This window comes from Vidua macroura, chromosome 17 (assembly GCF_024509145.1).
Source record: "Vidua macroura isolate BioBank_ID:100142 chromosome 17, ASM2450914v1, whole genome shotgun sequence".
In the NCBI taxonomy this organism is placed as follows: domain Eukaryota; kingdom Metazoa; phylum Chordata; class Aves; order Passeriformes; family Viduidae; genus Vidua; species Vidua macroura.
In genome coordinates this window covers 1440118-1465828 of record NC_071587.1, presented here as the reverse complement: position 1 = coordinate 1465828, position 25711 = coordinate 1440118, and the positions used below count along the sequence as shown (strand labels likewise).

The 25711-nt window shown below is 47.0% G+C and overlaps 1 protein-coding gene across 1 annotated transcript in view; it reads left to right on the top strand.

The window, feature by feature from the left end:
* The window catches only part of LOC128815817 (rho GTPase-activating protein 39-like), a 57292-nt gene that overhangs the window by 4688 nt on the left and 26893 nt on the right, over positions 1 to 25711 (top strand). The window contains exon 2 of the mRNA XM_053992863.1: positions 23064 to 23462. Coding sequence (XP_053848838.1) covers positions 23064 to 23462 — 399 coding nt within the window. The remainder of the gene's footprint in view (positions 1 to 23063; positions 23463 to 25711) is intronic.

The window sequence follows — 25711 nt, the reverse complement described above, 5'->3', positions numbered from 1 at the left end:
GCTTTCAGCAAATAGATGGGTCAGAAATTGAAATGTTCCATTTAGGCTCCCTCAGTCCTTCCCAAGTGAAGTGCAATTATTTGTGCCTTGTTGTGACGTATATAAGCTTGTGTTTCTATAAAAAGTCCCCCAAGCAGATTCAAATAGTTCAGGAAGTCCCTCTTATCTGTAATAAAAAGAAATTCCGGAACAGGCACTGGGATTTGGTTTTAGGTGGATTCTTAGGAGGTTCCTGAGTTCTGCTGTCATTATTACATATTTAATGTTAATTCCTGCCTTTGCCAAGAAAGGCTGTTCCTGTATAGGAAAGGCAGCTTTAATGAACAATTAATTTCTTGTGCTTTTTAGTGGCTCAGTCGTGAGTATCCACTGAAGCAAGCTGTCTGTTTGATGGGTTTTACGCTTTTCATGAGGAAGAGTAATCTGCTTTGGATAGTTTCTTAAAGCAGTCAGTTCTTGGTGTGGCAGGAAAGTATTAACTAAAGCAGCAGCCATGAGGTCTGCCTGGCTCATACATCTGGAAGAGACACTGTAGGTCAAGAGAAAATTCTTTTGTGCTTGGTCTTTGTCTCCTGGGATAATGGAAATACCATTATATGGTATATATTCTCTCATCCTAATTACGGTTCCGAGGGTTTGAGGTTACTGCTGTATGGATTAAGTGTTTTATATTTCCAGTTGAGTGTAGTCCAATAAATTCTAGTGTAGCTGGTGTCAACTATCTTCCAGCTACTGTCCCAAGCTTTTTTCTTTGTGCATTGTCAGCTGCCATTTTTTTGTTATGCAACTCACACAGCCAAGAGATATTTGGAAAACTTAAAATGAGAGTGCTGGAGATCCAGACTGTTTGCTTGCAGTGAAGCATGGGAGAGGGAAAGGATTCTGTGATTCCCAGGCGAGTGTTGGCATGGCAAGGAGACATGGCCTCCCCCTATTACCTGATTCAGGCAAAAAAAAGGGACTTGAGGTAGACAATATCAGCTTTAGAAAATTCTTCCTGAAGAAAACACACTGAAAGACTAAAGTGCTGGAGACGCTGAGTTTATTTTTTTTTCAGGCTCTTTGTACTTTAAGTCTTGTATGAAATTCCAGCAACGGCTCTATGCTACAGAGTGCTAGAATTTCTGAAACAAAAAGGTCTTCATAAAATTATTTGCTGACATCTTCATCAACCACTAGAGGCAAATAGAAGTCCGGTTCTCTAAGGAGGCTGTATTTTCTTACCCCTCTTGTGTTCTGCTTCTGCCCAGATCTCTGAACCGAGCTCTTGGTATGCTTTATCTTCCTCAGTGGCAAGTGCTTCGACACGGATGAAATGAACAGGGAGCACCCTGTGCTCCCCAGACTTGCTGTGTGTTCCTGTCTCAACTTGAAGCAGAGCAGTCCTGGGCCTCTCTAAACCAACCTTTTTCTTAGCTGCAGGGTTTATGATCTACCAAAACCAAACAAGCCAAGCAGGAAGGGTCCCCCATGCAAACCTGTGCTGGGTTCACTTGTGTGTGTAACTTCGCAGCTGTGGGATACTGCTGTAAGGCACTTTGCTGTGACAGATGGGGCTGTTTTCTACCTGGGCAAACAAGGTTGCTGCTTTTTGCCTGGAAACCTGTTACTGAGGCAGAAAAGACTCAATGTAGTGGGATTTTGTATCGTTCATGAACTTGTGGCCTAGGGACAGGTGCACTGTAGCAGGGATAGCCTCTTTGTTCTGTAGGTGTCTGTTTTTTTCTGTTAGCCTTTGCTTATATCATTCATCTGGGAAAAAATAAACAGAGAGGCTTACTGTCTCCATCACTAGTGATACCAAGACAATCCCTGCACAATGCTGCCTGATGAGCTGAGACTGAGTTCAGCAAATCTGCTTTAACCACGTGGAGTTCAGCTGTCTTGGGTTTTTCTGACTCTGAGGCAGTGCAATATGTTGTGTACAAACAGCCAGGGCTCAGGTTAGAAGGATGAATTGGTGTAAAATATTTTCAGTCACAAATGAAAATCAGATAAAAACTTACGGGAGACTTTCTAGCCAAATAATTAAATATAGGCCCAGAGAATGCAGTGCATGAGCTGTGCTGTGCAGTCTTGCTTGGAAAGGTTCCTCTGCACTGGCTGGAGTGGCTGACTCACATGCTGTTGGAACTCCAAACTGCCTGCTGGTTCTGGCCACCTCAACTGCTCCAGCACCTGCTTCTCACCCCCCTGCTCATCTGCTGGCGCAGTTGTACCGCGCCACATAGTCTTACCTGCTCTGGGCTTGTATGCTGTTGGAGCCATGTGGGACGTATCAAGTGCAGAGCTGTTTCCAGACATGGAGTAAACTGTGAGTGGTCCCATTGTAATCTAGGCACTGAATCTTCCGTGTAGGTGTTTAAATAGTAACCCAAGGTTCAACTGTTGGTTTCAACGTGGTCAGTTTGCTGTAAAGTGATAAATGCCATATTGGTCATCTTCTGGTCCTGTACCCATTTCTTTCTTGAGTGCATTGTAGTTCTTTGATAGTCCTTTGATATCTACAGCTATCTAGCTGTGCATCAGCCACATTGTCCCACTCTTCTTGGCTCCCTGGATCCAGTAGTTATGTTTGGGATTTTTTTTATTAGACCTTGCAAGTATTGCTCTAAGCTACAGTGAGAGGAGAAGCTCCAAGTGTTTTATGTATTCTTGATCGTCACCGATCAACATGAAGTGAAGCAAAGAGAGATGCTGAAATGGCTGTGAGCTGAGGTGCAGAGCTTCGAGTGTAGCTGACACAAAGAGGAGCATTTATTGTAGGCCTGAGGACAGATGCTTAGCATGTTGTAATGTGGAGTTGTATTATCTTAGCAATTTATGCCCCTGTAATACAATGAATAGTCTGGGTGGGATATGGCTGATTGTATTTAATCAGCCTGGTAAAAAGAGTGTGAAGGAAGTAGCATTGGGGCTTAGAGGGCAACTTTGTGCTTGAGTTGGTGCTGCCCTTGGGCTCTCATCTGCCGGCCTGAATTAGAGTACAAATGGCTTACGAATTGCAGTTTTGGCTTGGGAACTCCTTAGGGAGCTTGCCCCTGAAGTAATCTGCTCTAATTTTCATTAAATTAGTTTCAAAATCTCTGAAAATAATGGAAAAAAGCAAATAAGCTGCTTTTTGTATAGAGGGCTTAGAAGGTGCTGAGGAAATGCCTGGTGGTGGTATGACAACCCAGCCTAAATTCACTAAAGCTGTAATTTGAAATTAGTCTAAAACACAGGTTTAAGATTCTGGAGACTTCCAAAGTAGAAGTCTGTTTTGGGATGGCAATAAGCAGAAAAAGTAAAAAAGAAAGTGATGATCTGGAGGCGAAGCTGTGCACTGCCACCTTACCTTTTTTTTTCTGGTTCTGAGTCTCGTTACCAGAGTGGTTGAACTCACTAAAGCAGGAGAGAACCATCTGCTGTTAGTTAGCAGGGTGAGTTATCCCTGTGAAGGATTTGAGGAGCTCTACTGGCCTCATGTGATGAGTGCTTGGGGATGGCGACGGAGTGCGAGGGAGTCATGGAGAACCCATCACTGAATCATCCACTCTGATTTTAGTGTGCCAGCGTGCCATTGTGCCATGATGTTATAATACCGTTCCCTCTCCATGGTCTGTTGAGCCAGCTTTGAATGTAATGCTATTGAAGTGACTTTGGCCTTGAATTCTAAACCCTGCTACAAGAGGAAGGCTGGCAGAGAGATACTGTGGGCAGAACTTCCTTTAGTGGTGACACTTCTTTGGGTTGATCTTGTTCTTGAAACAGGGAAGGCTGTATGAGTTGGCAGTGAGGGGCACGTCAGTGATTTCAGCCTTTCTGGCTCCCCATAACCCTTCCCTAGGAAGGTGACCTCTCGGTGTCCAATGACACTCCCCATCAGCCATCCAGAGCTCTAATAGCTGAGCAGTTTTATGCTTAAACTTTATTTGGTCTGGGAGGGATGAAATCACTCACTATTTTCTCTTTAGATAAGCAAAGCTGCTGTTGAGCTGTGGCAGGTGTCTGTACATGGAGAAAAGCTTTTTGGGTACCTGGTGTTTGGTGAAGTTGCTGCGGGGCTACAGGGAAGTTTCACTTTGGGCTGCTTTGACCATCCCACTTTCCCTGGAGCAGGAAGCAAAGACTTCAGATGGGAAAGAGTGAACAGCATGGTGATCACCAAATGGTTTAGTGAAACTACCTAGAGTTCAGCTGGAAATGCAGAAATGAACATCTTCCAGTAGTCATTGTGCTCTGGCCTGGATGGCTCAGGTGGTGAGCTGAGCTCCAAGGGTGTTGATTTTGAGCTGCTGTGGAGTCTCATTGGGGAGGAGCAAAGTTTTCTATTTTAAGGTGTCTCCTGATACAAGGTACATCTTGTACTCTGGATGAGAAATAAAATAGCCACTGCAGCTGGCCCAGAGAGCTCTGTTACCCTGGGCTTACCAGGGCACATGGCACTAACTCCAAAGTGGAGTTGGGCCTCCAGGACCTGTACGTGGTGTACCCTTGGTGCAGGCAGAGGAGGGCATGCAGTTAATTCCTATTGCTTTGCTCAAGCCTCTGCTGTTCGCAACGGTAGTTATTTCTTCAAGCAAGAGCATGCGGGTGGTCAGAGAACAGACAAATTTGTCATGGATCTGCCAGCAGTGCAGCTTTCTTGCCCTTCAAATTCCAGCTGGACCTGGCTTAAACCCAGAGGTTTTACGGACTGCAGAGATGTGAGGGACTGTAGATGAATTAACAGTATTCTCCAGAAATTACCGAGGGACTGTAGATGAATTAACAGTATTCTCCAGAAATTACCACTTTGGGTCTGTTTCTTATGGTAGGAATCTGTACTGCTTTGCCTATAGGTCTATAGCTGTAAACCCTCCTGAATGGTGTGGCTGTTTGCCCTGGGAAAGGTAAATGTGAACTGTGACATGAAGAGCTTTAACAGTGACATGTGTCTGTGCTAGAGCTTGGTGGACTGCTCTGTTGGCCCCTGGGAAGTGCTGCCTGTCATTAGGACAGGCGGCACGTGGGCCCATGGACAAAAAGCAGTATTGGGGTGGGTGGCTGTGAAAACTGGGTGCTGCTACCGGGGGCATTCAGCCAGCCCCTTCTTGGGGCTCTGTTGTAGCAGAGCTCTCTGTGCCGCTCAAGATGCGGGACAGGATTGGGCTTCATCTTTCAACTTCACACCTTGCTAAGCTGTGAGAGAAGATGGGAAAAGGAATGAACAGCTGAGAGATGTAATCCTCACTTTTACTGTGCTTCAGGCAATAATTGATCCATGATGCTTTTATTTTTTAGATTAAAACCTGTTGCTGACTAAACTTGTTTTGCAGTTTGTTAGCCATTTGGCCCAGCTTTTTGTCTCTTGCACATCTGCCAAGGTCCTGCTGGCCTCAACCTTGGCTACAGCTCTGTGCTCAGTAGTGGTGAAAATAAACAAGGGAGAAGGTCCAAGCTGTGGCAGTTCCTTGGAAGGGAAATGCTGTTGCAGGGCACTGCTCTCCTGGAATCTTTTCTGCCCTTTGATGACATCCTGTATTCCTCCTGGGAAGGAGAAGCCTTGACCCCTCTACCTCTCATGTGGTGGGTGCCTCAGGAGGTGCTTTGTTTGTGTAACATGTTTCCAGCTGGAAAAACATCTAATTTTGGGCATCTGGAAACTGTGACTATGCAGTTACCTGTGAAAACTCAGTATATATATGCTGAATAGTCATAATAATGTGAAGCTTGGGGTTATGATGGGATGTTTATGACTGGCAGCATAAAAATAAAATAAATGAGACTTATCTGCCTCAACCCAGAGCTGATGTTTACTCCTAAGTCTGCTAAAAAGGGGCTGTCTGCTGTCTTGTAAGAACCCTGAGATGTGTTCATTGGCTGTAGAGGAGCTGATAGGAACAGAGGTGGTATGGAAAATATTTAGTGGTTATATTACCAGCTCAGAAGGAGTGGGTACCTCCACCAAGAACAGATCAGACTTTTTTGTTTGGCCTTTTAAAGAAAGACACAAAAAAAGGGAAATGTGCAGGGGAAAGAAGGACAATGGAATGAGAAGCAGGCTTACCAAAAAGGGGAAGTTGTATCCTAGCAAGAAGACCAAAAAACCCATCTATTTCAGCAGATTGCATGTAAAATCAAAATAAGGTGGGCCAGATTAAGACTTTCGAGGAGTGAATTTGCCAAATACGATTAACTTACAAATGCATCGAAGCCTTTTGGAAACTGGAAGCAGAAGAGATCAAAGTGTGAGAGGCACAGAAGATAAAGCTATCACAAAAAAATCTAAACCATTTTTGGCCATCTTGACTCCTGTGGAGGAGCTTTGCAAACATCAAGCTTGCTACAGAAGAACTGTCGGACAAGTTGTCTCGCATTGAACATCAGTAGAAATAGCTTTAGAGCAAATAGAGGAACTGATAAGAAACTAAGGAACAGATGGCATTTACTCAAGAGTGCCAAAGGATCCTAAATCTGAAATTGCTGAGATACTTTCATGTGTATCCTGCTGCTAAAGTGCCCTTGGTATCGCATAAATTGGTGGTGGCAATTGCAATAGCATTTTTAAAAGTTGAGAGTCTTGAGGAAATTGGAGAAGTGGCTCAGTATTTGTCCAGGTGCGCTGCTAGGGAAGGGCTGTGAAGAGTATTCAGGGTTCCATGGACTGTTGGGTCTGACCCCTGTGCCTAAGTCTCTGCAGTGAAGAACAAGTTTGCTGAAAGCATGGCCAAGCACAGCTGCTTGGAGCAGTGTTAGAAAGGCTATTGTGAAGGCAAGCCCTGCCTCTGCCTCACCGGCCTGCTGGAGGTTGATGTGCATTCTGGGAGCAGGACCGCAAGGTTTCGTGTGTCTGTTTTTTCAAACAGCCTTTGGCAAGTTTCTCTGAAGAAACTTTGAAGAAAGAGTCGCCATGGAGGAAGGGTCTTGTTATGGACCAAGAGCTGGTGAAAGTATTGACTGCAAAGGGGAGGGCTTACTGGTCATTTTTCAGCCTGAGGAACTCAGCAGCAAGGCCTGAGAAACTGGTGCTGGGAGTGTTTTGCACCTTATGGGTAACCTCAGGTATAGAGGGGTGCAGTGTCATTCCCAGGTTTGCAGAGGATCCTCAGTTTCTTCAGTGGGTTGAATAGCTGACTGAAGGTGAGGAAATCCATAAGAACCTCACAGAACTGAGGAAGTGGACTGATATGTGACAGATAAGCTTTAGTGCAGGGAAACATGGTGAGCAGGGAAACATTACCTGTACTGGACCTGTTTTATACTCAGCCTGGAACTAGTAGTTACAGCTTGAGAAGGAGCTTGGAGTCATTGACAGTTCTCTAAAATCATCAGTTCTGTTTGCCATAGAAACCAGTCACTATTGGTCACCATCAGCAAGGGAGTTAATACTGAAGCAGAGGGCATCAATTTGACCCTCTTTAACACTTTGTTCATATCTTGGAGACTGCCTGCTGTTCTGATGTCTGCATTGTGAGAAGGACAGAGGTGTTAGAGAGATTGCAATGAAGATAATTAAAATTACTAAAGGACAGAGCAGCTGCCTTATGAGGAGAGAGCATAAAATTTGTGATTCCTTGGTTTGGAAAAGTCTTGCATAGCAAGATCAAAGTATGCAAAGTCACGAAGGTAATAGAATCAGAGAATGGTTTGGGTTGGAAGGGATCTTAAAGATTACCTACTTCCAACTCCCTGCCATGTACAGGGAGATCTTTCACTAGGCCAGGTTGCTCAGAGCTCCATTCAGCCTGGCCTTGAACAACTCAGGGAATGTGCATCCATGATTATTCTGGGCAAACCCATTCCACTGCCTCACCACCCTCACAGCAAAGAAGTATCTAATCTAAACTTACTCTCAGTTTGAATCCATTCCTCTTTGTCCTGTCACTACATGCTCTTGCAAAAAGTCCCTGTCCATCTTTCTTGTAAGCCCCCCTTAGGACCTGGAAGGCTGCAATTATGTCACCCCTAAGCCTCCTATTTTCCAGGCTGAACAAACCCCATTCTCTCAGCCTTTCCTCTTAAGAGAGGTGCTCCATCCCCCTGATCAACCTGGTGGAGGACTCCAGAGCTGGATGCAGCCCTGGATGCAGATGGGACCTCACCTCAGGGGACTAGAGGGGCAGAATCCCCTCCCTTGACCTGCTGCCCACACTTCTTTTGATGCAGCCCAGGACATGGTTGGTTTCTGGGTACCAGCACACCTGGCTGGGCGTGTGCAGCCTCTCATCTACCAGCACCCCCAAATCCTTCTCATCAGGGCTGCTCTCGATCTGTTCCTGCCACAGTCTGGATCAATACTGGGACTGATAACGCAGCCCAGGTGCAGCACCAACATGTGGCCTTGTTAAACCTCAGGAGATTCCCGTGGGCCACTTCTCAAGCTTGTCCAGGTCCCTCTGGATGGCCCTGTCCTTCAGGTGCGTCATCTGCAAACCTGCTGAGGGTACACTTGTTCCCTTCATGTACTAATGAAGATATTAAACAACACTGGTCCAAATATGGACCCTTGAGGGACCCCACTTTTCACTATTGTCCATTGGGACTCTGAGCCATTGAGCACTGCTCTCTGGATGTGACTGTCCAACCACTTTCTTATCCATGTAACAGTCCACTCATCAAGTTCATTTCTCTCCAATTTAGAGAGAAGGATGTTGTGGGGATCTGTGTCAAAGGCTTTACAGAAGTCCATATAAATGACATCTCTGTCCCCTCCCTTGTCTACTGAGCTATGCCATTGTGCAAGGCCACAGGATTGGTGAGGGAGGACTTGCCCTTGGTAAAGCCATGCTGGCTGTCCTGAATCACCTCCATGCCCTTAGTAGAGCTTCCAGGAGTGTCTGTTTCATCATCTTCCCAGGCACAGGGGTGAGGCTGACAGGCTGGTAGTTCCCAGGGTCCTCCTTTCTATACTTTTAAAAGTTGGGGACAGCGTTTCCCCTTTCTATGGATAAGTTGAATTTTTTCTACCAAGTCTTGTGGCCCTAGAACTATAGGCACTTGGTGAAACCTAAATGAGATTGGTTTATAGCAGATAGGAGGAAGGCCGTTTATTTTACAGTCTGTGATCAACTTCTGATTTTAGTGTTCTTGGGAGTTGTGGATGCAAAAGGCATCATCAGGTTGAAAAAGTATTTGGGTAAACTTATGGACAGTCAGTCTGAAATAGTTACTAGGAAGAACAGCTAGCCATCTGCCTTTAGCATCTGTAATACATGTGTGGGTTCTTGAGCAATGAGGGGGAAGATGGAGAAAGGGCATGACCAGGCTTACGTGTTTTGCTTAACAAACATCTTTGAGTGTCTCACCTGTAGGCAGAATGGAAGGGGCACTTGGTTTTACCAAAAGTGCATGTCTTACACTTCAGTGTTTCCAGAAACCAGTAGTAAGTGGGAACATAAATGGGTGTGACATGTTGGGGAAGAGCCAGTATGGCTTTTGTAGACCAAAACTGAGCTATGTGACTCCACTGGTACTTGAAAGTTATTTCCAAGTACATGGCAGGGGTGATCAAGTGGAGTGGTCTAGTGGACCTCACTGAAATGTTTCAGCACAGGGTATCAAGGGAAAGTCCATCATGGGTGAATAAATGGTTAAAAGACTGGGCTGCAAAGATGAGGAGTAGATGGTCAGACTTTACAGAGGAGGGAAGTCCTGGTGGAGTCAGACTGGGATCTCTGCTGCTCACAGTGTTTGTACCTGATCTAGAAATGGGGATGAAAGTAGTGGCTGGGGAAGAACAAATGAGGGAAGAAATCCTGAGCACTGAAATTCAGGAATGAGTTGAGGGTAACAGATGGTTCTGGAAAGTATCAGCACTCTGTGTGTGCTCAGTGCTTGGCAGTGCTGCAGAAAGGGAAGGCTGGGAACTGCAAAGAGGAAAGCAAAGGACAGAATAGCACAGCATCATTGTGGTCTGCTGCCATGTTGGATATTGAATGTCAGATCATCTCATCTTGGAAGAGGCCTTGCTTTAAGTGCCTCTTCAGTTATTTGCTCTTATTTTATCAGTAGCAAATACTGTGTATTGGATACATAGTGTTTGGCAGATGAAGACTGTCTAGATGGATATAAAATAAAGAGCGAAGTTGAATGTGGTCCAGTTTCTGCCCCAATCCACCAACCATGCCATTGCAGAAGGGCAGAGAGTGGTGCCTGCTCTAATGTCTTCCTGAATTTGTCTCTTTTTTGCTATCTTCCTTGCCACTGTTGAAAGTGAAAAACTCAGTTTTGGACTGAACACAAGCTAATAAATGTGTGGGGTTTTGGTGGGAGAAAACAAAAGGAACTTGTTTTGGGCAGCAAATCAAGAAGCGTATTGTTCTCACCCCACGGTTCACTGTTACCATGTATAGCAATTACTACCATGGCAACACATTTTCATGAACCAGCCAAGATCTTCCAGGGCTGCAACATAACTTCTGATACTTGCTCATTGTTATGCTATTAATAACTGTGTTTCCCCCTATCGTAGCCAGGAAGCTGCTTCTTCCTCATGGACAAAGTGCAAGGAATAAGCTCATTTTAAATAATTGTGGGGAGAAGTGACACTGCGGATTTCCTGAGGTTTTTTTTTTTTTTGTTCTGGAGATCCTGTCTAGTGCTGCCAGCTCTGCAGCCACCCACTGCACTGTCTCTTTTGTGCCATTTATAAGGAAGTCATGTCTCAGTTTTCTTTTTAATTCAGTTTCTTTTTCCTTTCTTCCCCTTCCTTTAAAGCAGGACAAACAGATGAAACATATTTACTCCTCCAGCTATGCAGAGTAGCTTAAGTGTTTATCTCAGACTGACTTGGTGAAGGGGAGAACCTGGTGCAAATCAGACATGATCTGGGTCAGGCTCTGGTCTACATGATTTCTTTGCTTATCTCCTGGTTATTCAAACAAGATAAACTCTGGGTATTTAAAATTGCAGCTCAACTGTTCTTGGCACCAGTTGAATTTAGTGGTGTTTAGAACCCCAGAGTGCATTAGCATGCCTGCATGAATCTGCTTTGAGTTGGAACTGTGTCAAAAATGCCATCACCAGTGTGTTTTTTTGGAACCTTTTAAAGAGCTGTGGAAATGGTGAAACCTGGGCTTTTGCTTAAGAGGATGGTTCCACTTGAGCCTGAACATCTGTGAAGAGCTGTAATGGGTTTGAACCAGGGTCACGAGTCTGTCCCCAGCTCTGGTTCTAGGTGTACACAAATCACAGTTCTCCAGTTTCATCCCTCCAGAGGAAGGAGTTGTTTTGCCAGACCAGTCTCCTCTCATTCAGGGAGTTCACTTTTCTTCTGCTGAAGTGTAGATATTAACTGTATGTCGTAGGTTGATAAGGAAGTGAGTTTTCTTGGGAAGTTATAGTCAAACCAATCAGTGGTGAATATTGACACCTGGTGTGACCACTGAAGGCATTGGACATGCCTCTGAGAACACAGAGGGTTAAAAGCAGAGAACACCCAGGAGAACTCTCTCTCTGGTTCTGGTCAGACCTGCCCTGCCCAGCCACAGGCTGGGTGAGGAGGGGAAGCCACGCAGCCTGTGGCTGAGGGAGGCCAGAGCCCCAGAAAGAGAAGGGGGGTGAGGGGAATGGAACCGGGTCGGCCCCGCAGGACGGAAGGGTGGAGGAACACTGAGATGTCCCAGGCAGCCCCCCAGAGGGAGAGAGAGAAAAGGAGAGCCCGTTCCACCTGGAAATTTGATATCATGTGCCAGCAGTATGCAGACAGAGGAGAAAGAGGAGGGGGAAGGTGCCCAGCCGTGGGAGTTCGGCAGCCTGCTGTGAGATCTCAGCCATCCTGGGAGCCGAGACTTTTAACCCTTTCCTGGGCAAAGAAAGCTTTGCGAAACACTACTCCTCGATTTGAAAGAGAAGAGAGACAGTCTGGGACCTGAGATGTTAGAAGAAGAAATCCTAGGTGGGAGGAGATGATGGAGTGGCCTTGGCTGGACTTTTCTTATATAACCATAGACTGAACCAATTTCTCCTGCAACACAGAGACTGCATTCTAGGGGGATGCAATTACTTGAGCCAAGAGAGTGCAGGAGTGGGAGTGACCTGCTTCAGCAACTGGGAGTGACAGGAGTGGAGTGAACAGAGAAAATTGGGGAGGGTGTGGTGGTGCCCTCTGTCTTCAGGGAAGAAGATCTCTGTTCTTGAGACCGTCGGGCCCAGGGGAGGAGAAAATGGGGGGGACTGTTGTCCCAAAATGAGAAACTGAACTGTTGTTCTTTGGTCCTTGGCAAAGCATCCTTAAAGGAACCCTTATGAGCAGTCTCGGTCCATGCACGGTGGTGAGAGCACTGTGACATGGAAAGGAGAGTGTCACACACTGGCATATTTTTCCAGGCTGTTGTCATGTGTGACATGGAAACACAAGAGGTTGCAATTGTGTTTCCTGGGGGAGTCTATGGTACAGGAGAGACTCCTCTGTCCCTTGGTGAACTGAAAATTTATTATCTGAGGGGTGGTAACTTGATCGGGAATCCAGGGTTTTGTCTCACTGTGTTTTGTTGGAAATTGGGTGGGGGGAGGAGGAATGTTTTGGAAGGCTTTTCGTTCTGAATTCTGTATGTTCCTTTTATTATAGTTGTAGGTTAATAAAGTTCTTTTCTTTATTTTTAAGCTTGAGTCTGCTTTGCTCTGTTTCTGGTCACATCTTACAGCAGTCATTTGAGAAAAATATATTTTCATGGGTGCACTGGCATTGCGCTAGCATCAAACCATGACACTGTACAACCCTCTCTCCCTTTCCTCACCAACTTGAAAGTTTTTTTGGCAGTCTTGAAACTTGTAGCTTTGGATGTCACTGTCTTTGATATTGCACTTTCCCTGATCTCCCTGACCTGCTGGATTGATAGCCTGCTGTCATTAACTGAAAGAAAAAGATATAGTGAAAACAGGGAATTCTTTATCCTACCGACCTCCTTGGAGAGGCTGAAGAAATGAGCATATGCCCTGCAAAAGGTTTGTCCAAAGCAAGGAGTAATTGTGATGTCCACAGTGAGTGACTGCATCCTTCTTTTATTGCTGCTCTCCCCGTTTCTTAGGGGGGTCTGTTCAAGGTAGTACCTCCAGACTTGCTGCCAAGGGCTGAGTATTCCTGGGGAGGCATCATATGCCATGCAGGGCTGCCTCCTTCTGCAGCCCAGCTGGTTTTTCCTGAGCACCTCCAAGAAACAACTGAGACCCTTTTTGAGAGCCTTCGGTGACTGATGCAGTTATTTGCCACAAGCTGCCTTCTTCTGGACTCTTGGGGATCATAGAATATGCTGAGTTGGATGGGATCCATCGGGATCACTGAGTCTACAACCTCCTGGCCCTGCATAGGACACCCCAGTTATCCCACCCTGTGCCTGAGAGCATTGTCCAAGTGCTTCTTGAGCTCAGACAGGCTTGGTGCTGTGAGAGTGGTACCCTGGGAAGCCTGTTTGAGTGCTCAGCGACCTACTGGGTGAAAAGCTCTTTCCTGATATCCAACCTAAACCTCCTCCAACTTTATGCTGTTTCCTCAAGTCCTGTCACTGGTCACAAGAGGGAAGAGATTGGTACCGGCCCTCCACTTCCTCTCATGAGCGTATTGAAGACCACAATGAGGTCTCCCCTGGTTAATCCCACCTTTGTTTCTATGACATGGGGAAAGCAAAGGCAAATTTGGAGCTTTAACTAATTGTGCTTTATTTTGTGAAGTCTTACATCTGTGAGATTGAAGAGATGTTCAGTTTTAAAAAAGATGTGACTGCATTTTAAGGCAAAGTCAAACACCTCAGTTGTTCTCATTAAATCAAGCCAGAGCTTGTTAATGACAAAGCACTGGAACTATAGATAACTAGTATTTTGGTTTACTTGGAGTTCAAGGTGTTAACTGTAGTCACTGCTGGTCTTGCAGATGCAAGTGTGTAGCAGACAAAGCAGAGTCTCAAATACAGCTCACAGGATGTGACTCCTACTCACACTGTAATGTTGTAGAGACAATCAGGAAAAGAATGTCAGTTTGGGGCAACAAGCATGCCTTTCCTTTTGGAGGAAGCTTTTTTCATGTTTTATTACATCAGAATAAAAAACAAGATAAAATAGTCAAATATGGGCTGTGTTTTTCATCCCAAACTAAGAATTCACTTAGGGATAGGTGAGCTTTCCAGAGGTGGAGCTGTGCATAGAGCAGGGAGCCATGTGCTTCCCTGTGGGGCAGGCATGGAGGAGGGGAGGCTCTGGGGCTGCAGGAGGGACCAGTGCTCTGGGTCCAGTGCATTGGCTTTGCAGCGTCCTGACTCTGTTGTGTCTGATGTGCTTGTCGTTCAGCAATTCCTGCAGGCAAACAAATGGAAGTACCTCTTTTCCATGATATATTTCTTTTTCTTATTGTTTTATAAAGAGCTTATGAACTTCGTGCCTGAGGTTTTCAGCTACATACTTACTATCTCTCCTTCTTTGCCAGAGGAAATTGGTGTGCTTTGTGCTGGAGAAAATGATAACACTGAAGTGGCTCCTCTGCACAGAGTCCTGTTGGGATGAACTTCCTGATGGCGTCTCACAGGATGGGAGAGAGTTGTTTGTTTGCAGACGGTTATTCCTTTGAGTTGCTGCCAACTCGCTCCTATTCTTTCCTTTGACTTGCAACCAAATTCCTCTGCTAGCCTGGTGTTGTAGTGGTTAACTTGAGTCACACATAACAAGCTTGGACAGCTAATACTTTCAAGAGCTTCACTGCATCTGTTCTCTCATGTTTTTTTTTTCAACGGAATTGGCAGAGACAGCTGCAGCTGGAGAGATTTGCTGAAGAACGAATAACCCTAAAGAAGTTATGATGAAGCACTGTTATATTTGTTTTGTGCTTTTAGCACGGTGTTTTGTGGACTCTGCTATCTGAGGAATGACTTGGTCCCTTGCTATCCGTGGCTATGTTGTGCATGAGTTTTCAAGGGATCCTGTTTTTCAGCTCATAAATGACTGGTAGCCCTTTAAATGGACAGAGACACAGGGCCATTATTTTGCTAATGTCACACTTCTAAGAACTTAGCTGCCTCAGATATGTTGCTTTGCTGAGTGGTGCTTGAAAGCATTATGCTCTGTGATCTGGCTGTTTGTAGGGCATCCTCTGTTGGCACCTGGGGTGACACAGTCCAGTTGTGCATGGTCTGGTGGTGCAGGTTCTCCACCCTGTAATTACAGTTTCAGTCTTCTGTTCCTGACCACTGCCAGCTCATGTTCTGCCTTTAGAAAAGCTACGGTTGTCACATTTTTGTGATGGTCTGGTGCAATAATTTTAGATAAGAGGTCTACAGAGGTCCTTAAATCCCCAACCCTGCATGCTCTCACTATGGTGGCCATTTGGTCCTGAGGACCTGGCTGATGGGTTTCCCTTTGCTGGTTCTGGAAGTTTCTTTTTTGTTCTTGTCTTCCTCCTCTTCTCTCTCTGAAACTGTTCAGAAATCTGTGTAAATGTTTTATTGTCATTACTCAGTGTTCCCTTCTGCAGCAAAAAACCATCCCTGTGTGTGATGCAAATGAGCCTTGGGAGCTGGCTATTTGCTTTGTTCTGTTCTGGCTGCTATGGGCTCTCTCTTCCCTTCAGTGAAAATGGCACAGTAATGGTTGTTCTTCTGCCCTCCTGTATGGGGAAACTATGCTGCACTGCAGTGTGTTTATGTCTGTGCAGTTCCTGGTGTCATGTCACCAAGCCCAGGATGATGCATATACAGAAATGACAAAGGTCAGTCACTGCTGAGTCCTGCTCCTTCCACAGTGTGCAGGTTGTGGGTTGCTCCCAAGGTGCTGGAGCAATTGCTGGGTTTATGTGGTAACGTGGCTTTTCTAAAACAACTTCTGATTGCAGAGCCTCCTATTCCCAGACTGCTTTCTTTGGCATCAACTGTCTGAGGAGGCAGCTGCTGTGCTGGGCCCCTGGCTGCAAGGGCTTTGTGGCAATGCTGGGAGGAATCCCTGAAATCAGTAGTGGTGACATAGGAGGCGGTGAAGAGTAAATCTCAGTCCTGAAGCAGCTGGGCAGCAAGCTAGATAAATCAAGACCTTTGTCAGTAATTATAGGATGACAGAGCAGTGGCTGCTGCTGCGTCCTTGAAATAGCAGGGATATCCTTGGTGTGACATTACTTGCTTTGGCTCAGGGAGCACACTCGGTGTATGCTGCTTTTCCAGGGCAGCAGCTTGAGGGCTGGACAAGGTGTCAAGGCAGGTCCCATAGCCCAAGGCAGCTAGCTCACTTCTCTGCTGTGGCCTGGGGCTCAAGCTCCACAAATGATTTTGCTTCTCAGCATATGAAAGCCATGGGCTGGCTAGGACAGATAGGCAGGAGAAGCTGCCTGCCAGATGTGTGTCCCTGGCCAGCCTGTGGATCATTGCAAAGAGTAGAGGGAAGCACGTGGAAACTTCTTGATGCTGAATGTTTTTTGACATGTCTTTTGCCTTCTGCTGAGGCTGCAGTGGCCACAGCTGATCTCTAGCCATAACACAGGCCAAGGTGCTCACCCTCAATGACAATTTGGGGACAGAGAGCAGTGAGAGGTCCTTGGCCTCCAGGGAAGCGGCAGGTAGCTCTCCGGTGAAGACCTGTACCTGGTTTGCATTGCCAAGATTTTTTTAACAGGAGTGGATTTTACTGCCCCTCCTGCCCTCAGGTGCAGTTTCCTTTAGTGTTGGTCTGCTGGTCACCAGACAGTCCCCTGGTGCCTGTGTCTCCAGTACATGACCTCCTTCTGCTCAGTGTCCATCCAGCAAGTGCTTTGTGTTTTGTCTCAAAGCCGTTCAAACAGGGATGTTTTCTGTCCCTTGGTCTTCCCTCTTTTGCAGAATTGCCCATCCTGTGATGGGGGGCTGAAGGATGGGGTGGGGATGAGCAGCAGTTCAAACCCTTCTGTCTTCTCCTCCCTTGGGATGCTCTCTTTATGGCTCCAGGGAGTGATTTCAGGATTCAAATCAGTCCAAACCTAGTGGACAACACTTAGCACAGAGTGGATGATGGAGAAACATGAAGGTTGGTGTGGGAGTGTCTGTGCTGCCCTCCCTCCTCCCTACTGACATACAGAGCTCTAAGATGCCTGTGCATCCAAGTTTCAGGTACTGGTCTTGGGCTGTTGGGCCTTATGCCTTTGAGACGGTTCTGGACTTTATTTTAAGCTGATTATCATTGTGGCATGGCTTGTCATGCTCTCTGTCCTTCATTATGCCCTTCCTCTCTCCTTTTGTAGAGACCCCAAGACATCTCAAGTGTGTCCTAAAAGTACTTTTTTCTTACTTCTGTCTCTCTGAGACAGGATCTTGGCAGAATTTGCTGGTAATTTTGGTGTTGCCCCAACCCGCTCCCGTGGACTGAGCTACCCCTTTGCTGTCTGTTCTGCTCTGGATTTGGGATGAATCAAGAGGCTAACAGCAGCAAGATGGAGCCAGCAATGCTGGTACCTGGGCTGGCGGAAAGTTTGGGAAAGCCAGGAAAGAGGCAAGAGCTGACAGAGTCCAAGCAACCAGAAAGCCACCAAGTTTCCCATCTGACATCTTCATCTTTGAAAATACCACCTAGCAGAAGGCTTGGGGCTTTGGCTGTGTTTGTTTCGTTGCTTTTTGTTTTGTTTTCTTTTTCATTAAAAACACCAAAGTAATGAGATGCTTTTTGTGATAAGACCTTTTCCAGGCTCTCTTGTACCCCTAACCCACCCAAACTATGGTGTTATTCTCTCTTCTCTATGCAATGTGTTGCCAGGCTGGGCTCTGCTTTCAGAGGCCTGCCCCTGTTCTGCTCTTGCTGGGGCTAAGCGTATGTGCTCAGGCGTTGAGCAATCAGCATTTGTTCTGGATTTTCGCAGTGTGGTCTGTCTTTGGCAAAGCAGAGGTTGGTTTGTTTGCATAGTGCTTATTTTCAGGAGCAGGAGAGTTTTATGAACAGCCTGACATTATATTTTTTTTTTGTTCCTCTATAATTTTTGTTAGAAGGAGGCATGGGTATTCAAAAGAAGTTATAGTGTGTATATATGTGGGTGTGGGTGTGTGTTTGTTTTGGGTACTTTTTTCGTCCTAAGATGTAAATTACAGCTTTTCTGGATTCAGCTGAGAGAAGGCAGTGAATAAAGCCTGAATTGTCTCACTCAGCTGAAGGAGGATTACCATAAGGAGCCGATGCTAGAGACCTTCCGGAGGCTCTCTGCAGCTCAAGGATAGAGATGAGTTTTACAGCCTTGTCCTGGCTTTGATATGGAAATCTGAGTGAATCAGAGCCACCTGGAGGTTGCACTTGGTTTCTCAGCATCTGTACTAAGTGAATTTTACTGAGGTGGCTTTGCCTGTTGTACAGAAGGTGAAGGGTCAAGTGTGATTGTCTTAAAAAAAATCTGTAGTGATGTTTGAGTTCTTGAACACAGCCTGTGCTGTTCTTCAGTCAGCCAGGAGCGTAGACCCACAAAGGAGCAGCAATATCAGTAGCACTGGAGCCTCTGGGTTGATACCCACTCACCATTCCTGAACTGGCCATGGTCTGCTTCAGGGGCCTCCTTTTAGAGGACTCAGGATGGTGAACATGGCATTATTCTCTGTATGACTGCTTCTGCTCCTTTTCATTGGTCCTTTGTCCTATGCTCCATTAACAGCAAATGAAAGAGGATTTGAACTCGTCTCTTGGGGCGGGTTATTTCAGATGCCCATCCCCATCACCCCAGTTGATTGCTATACAGCAAGTAGCCTTCCCTGCACACACTTCCCTGCACACACTTCCCTGCCTTTGGTGGTGTCACCGTGACACTGTGGCCAGTCTCTGGGAATTGTACTTCACTCTGTTTGTGATGGCCAAACAGCATTCCTCCTCCTCAAGGAGGACCTGTTAACAAGGCACTTTGTTTTGGCATTGGCACATCCTCAGCTAGATGATCTCTGATGATGGCAACAACTGGCATTTTGTCTTGGGACTGGCTTTGAGTATGCTGCAGGCCTCCATTGAGGGCATTACTCTTGAAAAATCCCACTTGCTATGGAGCCATGTTTGGCCAGGAAGGACTTAGTACTGCCTCAACTCTCTGCAGGGCTCATCCCAAAGAAGGGAAGGGGGGGAAGGAAGTGGGCTCTTGGCTTGAAACACAGAAATCCAAAAATTACAGAGCATGGATGTCACCCAGTTCTTTTTAAAAGTTTTAAAGTTCTTCTAAAAGTTTTTTATGCCTTCTGATGTTTACCTATTTCTACTGGAGTTCTCATGCACTGTTCATGTAAATAATGATTGTTTTGCATTCTTCTTTGTGGGAGGAGAGAATCGATGGACTGTTGGTTTGACCAGTGTGGTTAGAGAGGTGGCAATTTCATCCTCCAATCCAGAGTCACCTTTGGAATTCTATATATTGCGAGGTCAGAAATAAAACTTCTCTTTTTCTTCTTTTAAATCTTAAAGTGAGTGTGGGAGTTACTTTGTGTCGTAGTGCAACACATGGAAGTGAAATAAGTCATAAGAGGTGTCCTTGCAGCCATGCAGAAGGGTTTGTTGGCAGCCCAGTGTGAAGCTCCCTGAGGCAGTTGATTCCCATGGCTGTCCTTGGTGCTCTCTTCCCCTTGGTAGATGTTTGCCTCCTCAAGCTGGTGCTGAGCAGTTTCCACGGGTGAGGTCGCAGATCACATCAAGATGATCTTGAGCTGACAGCTCCGGCTAAGAAAACATCTCTACTATTCTTACCTTTTTACAGCCTTGGGAAGAAGTTGTGGTGTCCCAGGACTGTGCTTGGCTGCCTGGGCTGTGTTGTCACTTGGGTGATGGTGCCAGGAAAACCAGCTCTCCTGTGAAGGAGTGGCTGTTTGACTTCTTGGAGTTCCTCAGCTCTTCCTGCAAGTGACTCTTCTCCTGTACCTGGTCCTTTTCATTTCTGGTCCTGCTCAATTCTCTGTAGTTAAAAAAAAAAAAAATATTCCTTCCTAGACCTCCTACTAAGCATTTACAGTCTTTGTGAGAAAGATCTAGTCAGGAGATGCTTGCAGATGCCCTTTCAGGATGAAACACCGTTTCTTAAAAATTACTGCTATTATTTTTTATTCCGAGGCTTTGCCAAACAGGAGTGGCAGCCAGGAGGAACTCGAGCTGGTTTTGAAGGAGCAAAGTTTATACACGTCCATCCTTTGTGACCTTGAGGTTGCAGGACAGAACGCACCAGCTTGGCTCTTAGCTGTACTATTACAACACTTCATTAAAGAAACAGCTGCCCATCTGTGAGGTGAAGCTTTCAGATGGGACCAAATCTATCTGCTTACATGTGTCGCCGCAGGCCCCCAGCCGGCCAATAATTAGCATTGACTCCATGATTGCAGAAGGCTGATCAATTGCTTTATTATATCATCCTATATTATATTATACTATACTATACTTATTAAGAAACTCAGTAACCCTTCCAGCCAGTCCGATACAGCTTTGACTTAATTGGTCAATCCATCCAAACACCATCCAGTGTCCAATTAAGAAATCACCCTTTGGTAAACAAATCTCCATGACACATTCCACATGTGCACAACAGCAGGTGCAGGAAGTGAAGATAAGAATTGTTTCTCATTCTTTTCTCTGATCTCCTCACAGCCTTCCCTGGGAAAATACCTGGGAAAGTTGTGCCTGCTCTCTGTGGCCAGAGACCTGCTGCCACATACATGAGATGTGATTATGCACAAAAAGCCCTACACTTTCTTCTGCTTTTTGCATGCCTGGTGCACCATCCTGTTCACAGCAAGCTGCTGCTTGGGTACTGACCCCTGCAATGGCCTTGCCACTCCTCCAAAACATCAGCATGCTCGAGGCACAAGCCATCACAGTTGGGGGGCTTTGACTGCTGGAGTGAGCAGCTGGAGCTGTGTCCTGTTTCCTAGCTGTGAGGTCTGGAAAGTATTACTTAGGACACACAGGAAGCTCCTGGACTTTCTGACAGTACAGGAGGATGCACCTTGGGAATGTGGGTTGCTTTTGGAAGCGAGTGGGGGTTTTGTTGAAATCCCTCCACCTTGCAGGCTCTGGTGACCGCGTTAGTTCCCTGGAGCCATTGGGATGCCAGCAGGCTGCCTGTCCTGTGCTTGGGCAGTGGAGGGGTTTGGTCTGTCACTGCAAATGGGGCCTGCAGGCAAGTCGTGTTTTGGGAGTCTGAGTCACAGGAGCTGAGATGAACTGAAACCATTGCCATGATCCTGCTGGTGGAAGCAGGCGCTGCAGTTCTAGTGGGGGTGGGCACACACTCTGTGTCTGCTGCATCCCTCAGCACTTGGAGCTGAAAGGACAGAGAAAAGCATTATTTAAACCATCCCCAGGAAACTTCTTTAACTTTGTAAAGTGGAATATGAATTAATTCTGGTTTTTGTGTGTCCAAGTTACAGCCTTATCTCTGCAATCTTGGGTTTATCACATCTTTCCAGAGTTCCTGATGTTATTTTTGAGGCTTGTGTGGCAGCCTGGGGCTGGCCCTACTCCAGGAATGTACTCCTTGCTTTTCCTCAATTTTGAGGACTGGCCTGCTTTTTATGGGTGCATGCCAGACTGCTCAGCACTGATTGCTGTCAATCAAGCCCACAGTTTTCCTAGCAGAGAGGTGCAATGGGCAACTAAACCCTCACCTAGACTTGCCTGGTGATAGGAGACATGCTGACCTTCCTCAGAAAGCCAGGGCTGGGCACAGGAGCCTGGGCTGCCATTTCAGGCACTGCAGTGCTGTCACCATCACTCCTGACCCTTCTGAGCACCTGCAGGCTGGCAGCTGAGGGTGTGAGAGGGATGCAGTGGGATCTCCCTTCTCCTGCTTCTGCTGTGGGAATGGCTTCTGCTGTCATACCCTCGATGGAGAGCAGCTGGTGGTTGTGTCAGAGTGAATCCCCGGGCAGGAGCAGGTTTCAAGAGGGGCCTTTCAAGAGGGTTCTCTTCATATGGCTTTTATAAATAGCAAAAGTAGATTCAGTTAACTAGGCGCTCCTTCCTGCAGCCTCCACCAACATTGAGATGGAGGCCAGGCTTTGAAGTGTGGGAGCTGGAGGGGCTCATGTTGTTTTTTCAGCATGCTGAGCATACAGCTTGGTTCAGGATCACTTTAGGCAGCATCTCTCCTTTGTGGAAGGAAACCTTGCTGGGTTTGCACTCCCTTCCTCCATTTACCTGGGCTATCCAAAATGGTTTGGGCTGCTGCATTGGCAAGGCATTGGCTTTGCTGAGCTCCTCAGGCCAGCTCTTTAGGGTTGGTGTGTCAGTGATATGGTTGATATGCCATGTATGACGGCTGTGCAGCCCAGCACCTCTACATGAAAACCACTGTGCTGATCTGCCTGAAAAGCAGTCCTTCAGCACTAACTGCTTTGCTCTCACTAACTGGGCCAGTATGGGTGCTAATAAAGGACCCTGGGGCTCAAGGAGTGGTTCTTTAGGGCTGCAAAGGGTTATGGATCAGCAGCAGGGCCTGTCCATTGGGTCACCTTACGCCCTGCTGAAGGCTCTGTCCCATCAGCCAAGGGGTAGGGGGAAGAGCCTGCAATGGAGATAGTCTCATCCACCAGTCACTCCCCACGTATATCTTTTGGACAGATAAGTGTGGGCTCCGAGCAGGGTCCTTGGGATGCAGAGGTCCCTTCCAGCCACACAGCATGTGGAGCCTGCAGGCAGGCACTCACATGGAGCAGGTTGCTTGAATTGTTGGGTGCCAGGGCTTTGGTCTCCCCAGGTGGAATGTGCAGCTCTCAAAAGGAGCAGATCCTGTTCTGCAGATATTCCTTGCTCCTGAAAGTCAAGTCCCCTACACGTCTGCATCCTGCACCCTGCATCTCCCAGGCACTGTCAGTCCTGTGACTGGGCCAGCCCTTGATGTGAGTCATCCCAGCATCAACAGACAGTGCTTGCCAGCCCTGTGGGTTAGTCCTGGGCTGGTGAGTGGGAAGTGAGGGGGCCAGGCTGATGGGGCTGATCTCCCCTTCCCTGTGCCAAAGAACTGGTCCTTTGTAGCAGCCCCATCTCAAACCCTTGCCCTGGCTTCTCCTAAGTTAGATCATTAGACTGCTGAATAGCCCCAAGCAATGCTTTGATCTGCCTGGCCCAGTGGCAACAGCTCTGTAGGACTCTTTAGACAACCTTTTCGCTTTGGGCCTCTGGCCCAGACTAATGCGGCTCTTGTGTCCTTGCAGCTCGGATTGGGTGGAGATCATCGAGCCTCGCTCCCAGGAGCGGATGTATGTGAACCTGACCACCGGGGAGTGCAGCTGGGAGCCCCCTCCCAACCTGAAGGTGCGCCAGTCAGACCAGAAGCAGTGGTGGGAACTCTTTGACCAGAACAACAACCGCTTCTACTACTACAATGCCATCACACGGCAAACAGTGTGGCACCGGCCCCAGGGCTGTGACATTGTGCCCTTGGCACAGCTCCAGGCCATGAAGGGCAGCTCCCAGCCTGACTGCTGTGGCCAGGAGCACCAAGGCAGCACTGGCAGCGGTGGCAGAAGCACCCCCATCCAAATGGCTGTCTTGCAGGAGATGGAGAAGGGCAAGTGGAACAGTGCGGCTGAGAAGAGGAAAGATCCTGCCAGGTATGGAGAGAGCTTCAGCCTTCTCTATTTATATCTATTGGGTGAATTTAGCTGCCAGGCAGGCCCTGTTAGGCAGTTTGGGAACTGTGCTTCCCCAGGAAGGTGCAGCGCTGGGCAAAGTACTGCCAGGCCCCCAATCACTGCCATGTGCTCTCCTCTTCTTGGGGTACAGCTGTCTGCTTTCACTACTGCCTGAATGTCCCCAGCTTGGGCCAGGCTATCTTTGTGCGAGACACCATAAAAATACATATCAAAAGATAATCTTTGCTCTGGGTGCTACAACAGAATGAGAGGGGACAGGCAGGAGTGTCATGTGATGAAAACGCTCTCAAAAACTTGCAACAGGGTTTATTGGGATGGCCATAGCTCCTGTGCAGGGGGTCAGGCTGCTGTGGGGTGTGGGTGAGCCCATCTGGTCTGGCTCCTTCCTTTCCTACTTGCTCAGTTGCTGATGTCTTGCACCTTCACCCAGGGCAGGAGGTGGAGCTGCAGGGACAGAGCTCCTGGCACAGTTAGGTGGTCACATCAAGCCTGAAATAAAAGACCAATAACAAGATGCTATTTTTTTTTTACTAAGAGATTTTATTTTACACTAAAACTAGTCTGACAGGAATCGGGGATTTTTTTATTGTATTGAAACCATGATTTCAGCTTCAGTTGGACAAAAGTATCCCTTCCCCAGTCTCTGTTGGGTTGGCCCCTCTGCCTGGGATACTGTGTGGGGCTGCTCTGCCTCCCTCCTGCTCTACCTGGGCATCATCCCGCCCTGGAGGATTTGGTACTGGTAGCTGGGGAGGCCATGCAGCAAGCAAAGTTGGGTCATACTGAGAATTGACCTGAGGGCTAGAGCAGTGCTTGGGTAAGCACTCTCCTGCCGTATATGCTGGGATGCCTTGTCCTGGTTCTGGGCAGTGAAGCAAGTGCTAGCACCTTGGTTTTTGGATCAAGGCTACCTCTCTGTGTGCCTGGTGCAGGCAAGGATAGTAGAAAAATGCCAAGTTAATGAAAGCCACAAAGGATGGCAGTTCTGGAAAATACATGCACCCTGAAGTGCATCACGTGTCTGAAGTGCATCCCCCTGAGGCTTATCACGTGTCTGCTTCCTGCAAAACACTCCTGCATTCAATGCAGATCTTAATGGCTGCAAGACACTGGTGATGCACATAAAGTGCACCAGAAGGAACCCAACACTTTACTGGTGCTTGTGATGCTCCCTGTGCCTCCTGCCCCAGAAGCAGCACCTCTGAGCTTCCTATCCATCCAGAGAATGATCCCTGCCTTGCCAGGAGAAATCCAGTAAGTGTCTTAAGCTGTACCTAAGTAGTTCCCAGTTCTCTCAGGTCACCCTCAGTGACTTGGCGGGGATCACACAATTGACCTACAGGCACATGGGATTTGACATGAGACAGGTGACTTTCCTTCCTTGTCAGTCTACAGCCTGGCACTCCAGGGCAGCCAGGATGGGCACCATCAAAACTACATTACATGTTTCCAGAGAAATGAATGTAAGAGTCCTGATAGGGTGTAAGATATCGTGAGCTTCACAGAGTCCAAAGTATTCCTGACTGTGCAGCAATCTTGGGGCACCTTGAGCCTGCAATGAATTGAAGGGCAAGTGCTGAGAAAGGCATGAGTGGCAGCTTGCATGGGAGCTAACAGGCTGCTTGGATATGCAAGGCTCTTTCATATTACAAGGCTCATACCAGGTTGAATTAAGCTCCAAATAAGCCACTCCTCTTCCCCTCACTGTTTCCGGTAAGGGAGAGACAAAAGCACGGGTTGAATTAACAATTAACAATTTACTGAAAGCATAAAGCAGGGGAATAAGAAACACACAATAACAACAGCAATGTTAATAGCAATAGTATACAAAAAGAGGATAGTAAAAATTGTTAATAGCAATAGTATTCAAAAAGAGGAGGTATTTTGCCCACAAAAAGTTGTTCACTACTGGGAACAAAACCAAGATGGCAGATGCTCCTTATAAGCTGCATCTGCATGGCTTTCCTGGACAAAGGCAATGTGGTGGCCATTCATGTACTGCCCATGTGGCCACTGGGAACAAAGACATGATGGTGGGACAACTTCTGTGACTAATGTTTGCTACTCCCAGCCAGAAACCACAAAAACCAGTGACATATGCCCTGAAAGTGGGATTGTCCAAGTAGGGTCACGCAGCTGCTCCGCTGGGCTCAGTTCCACACAGGTAACTGTGCCACCATTTCTACTGCCCCGCTGCTCTAGAGGTC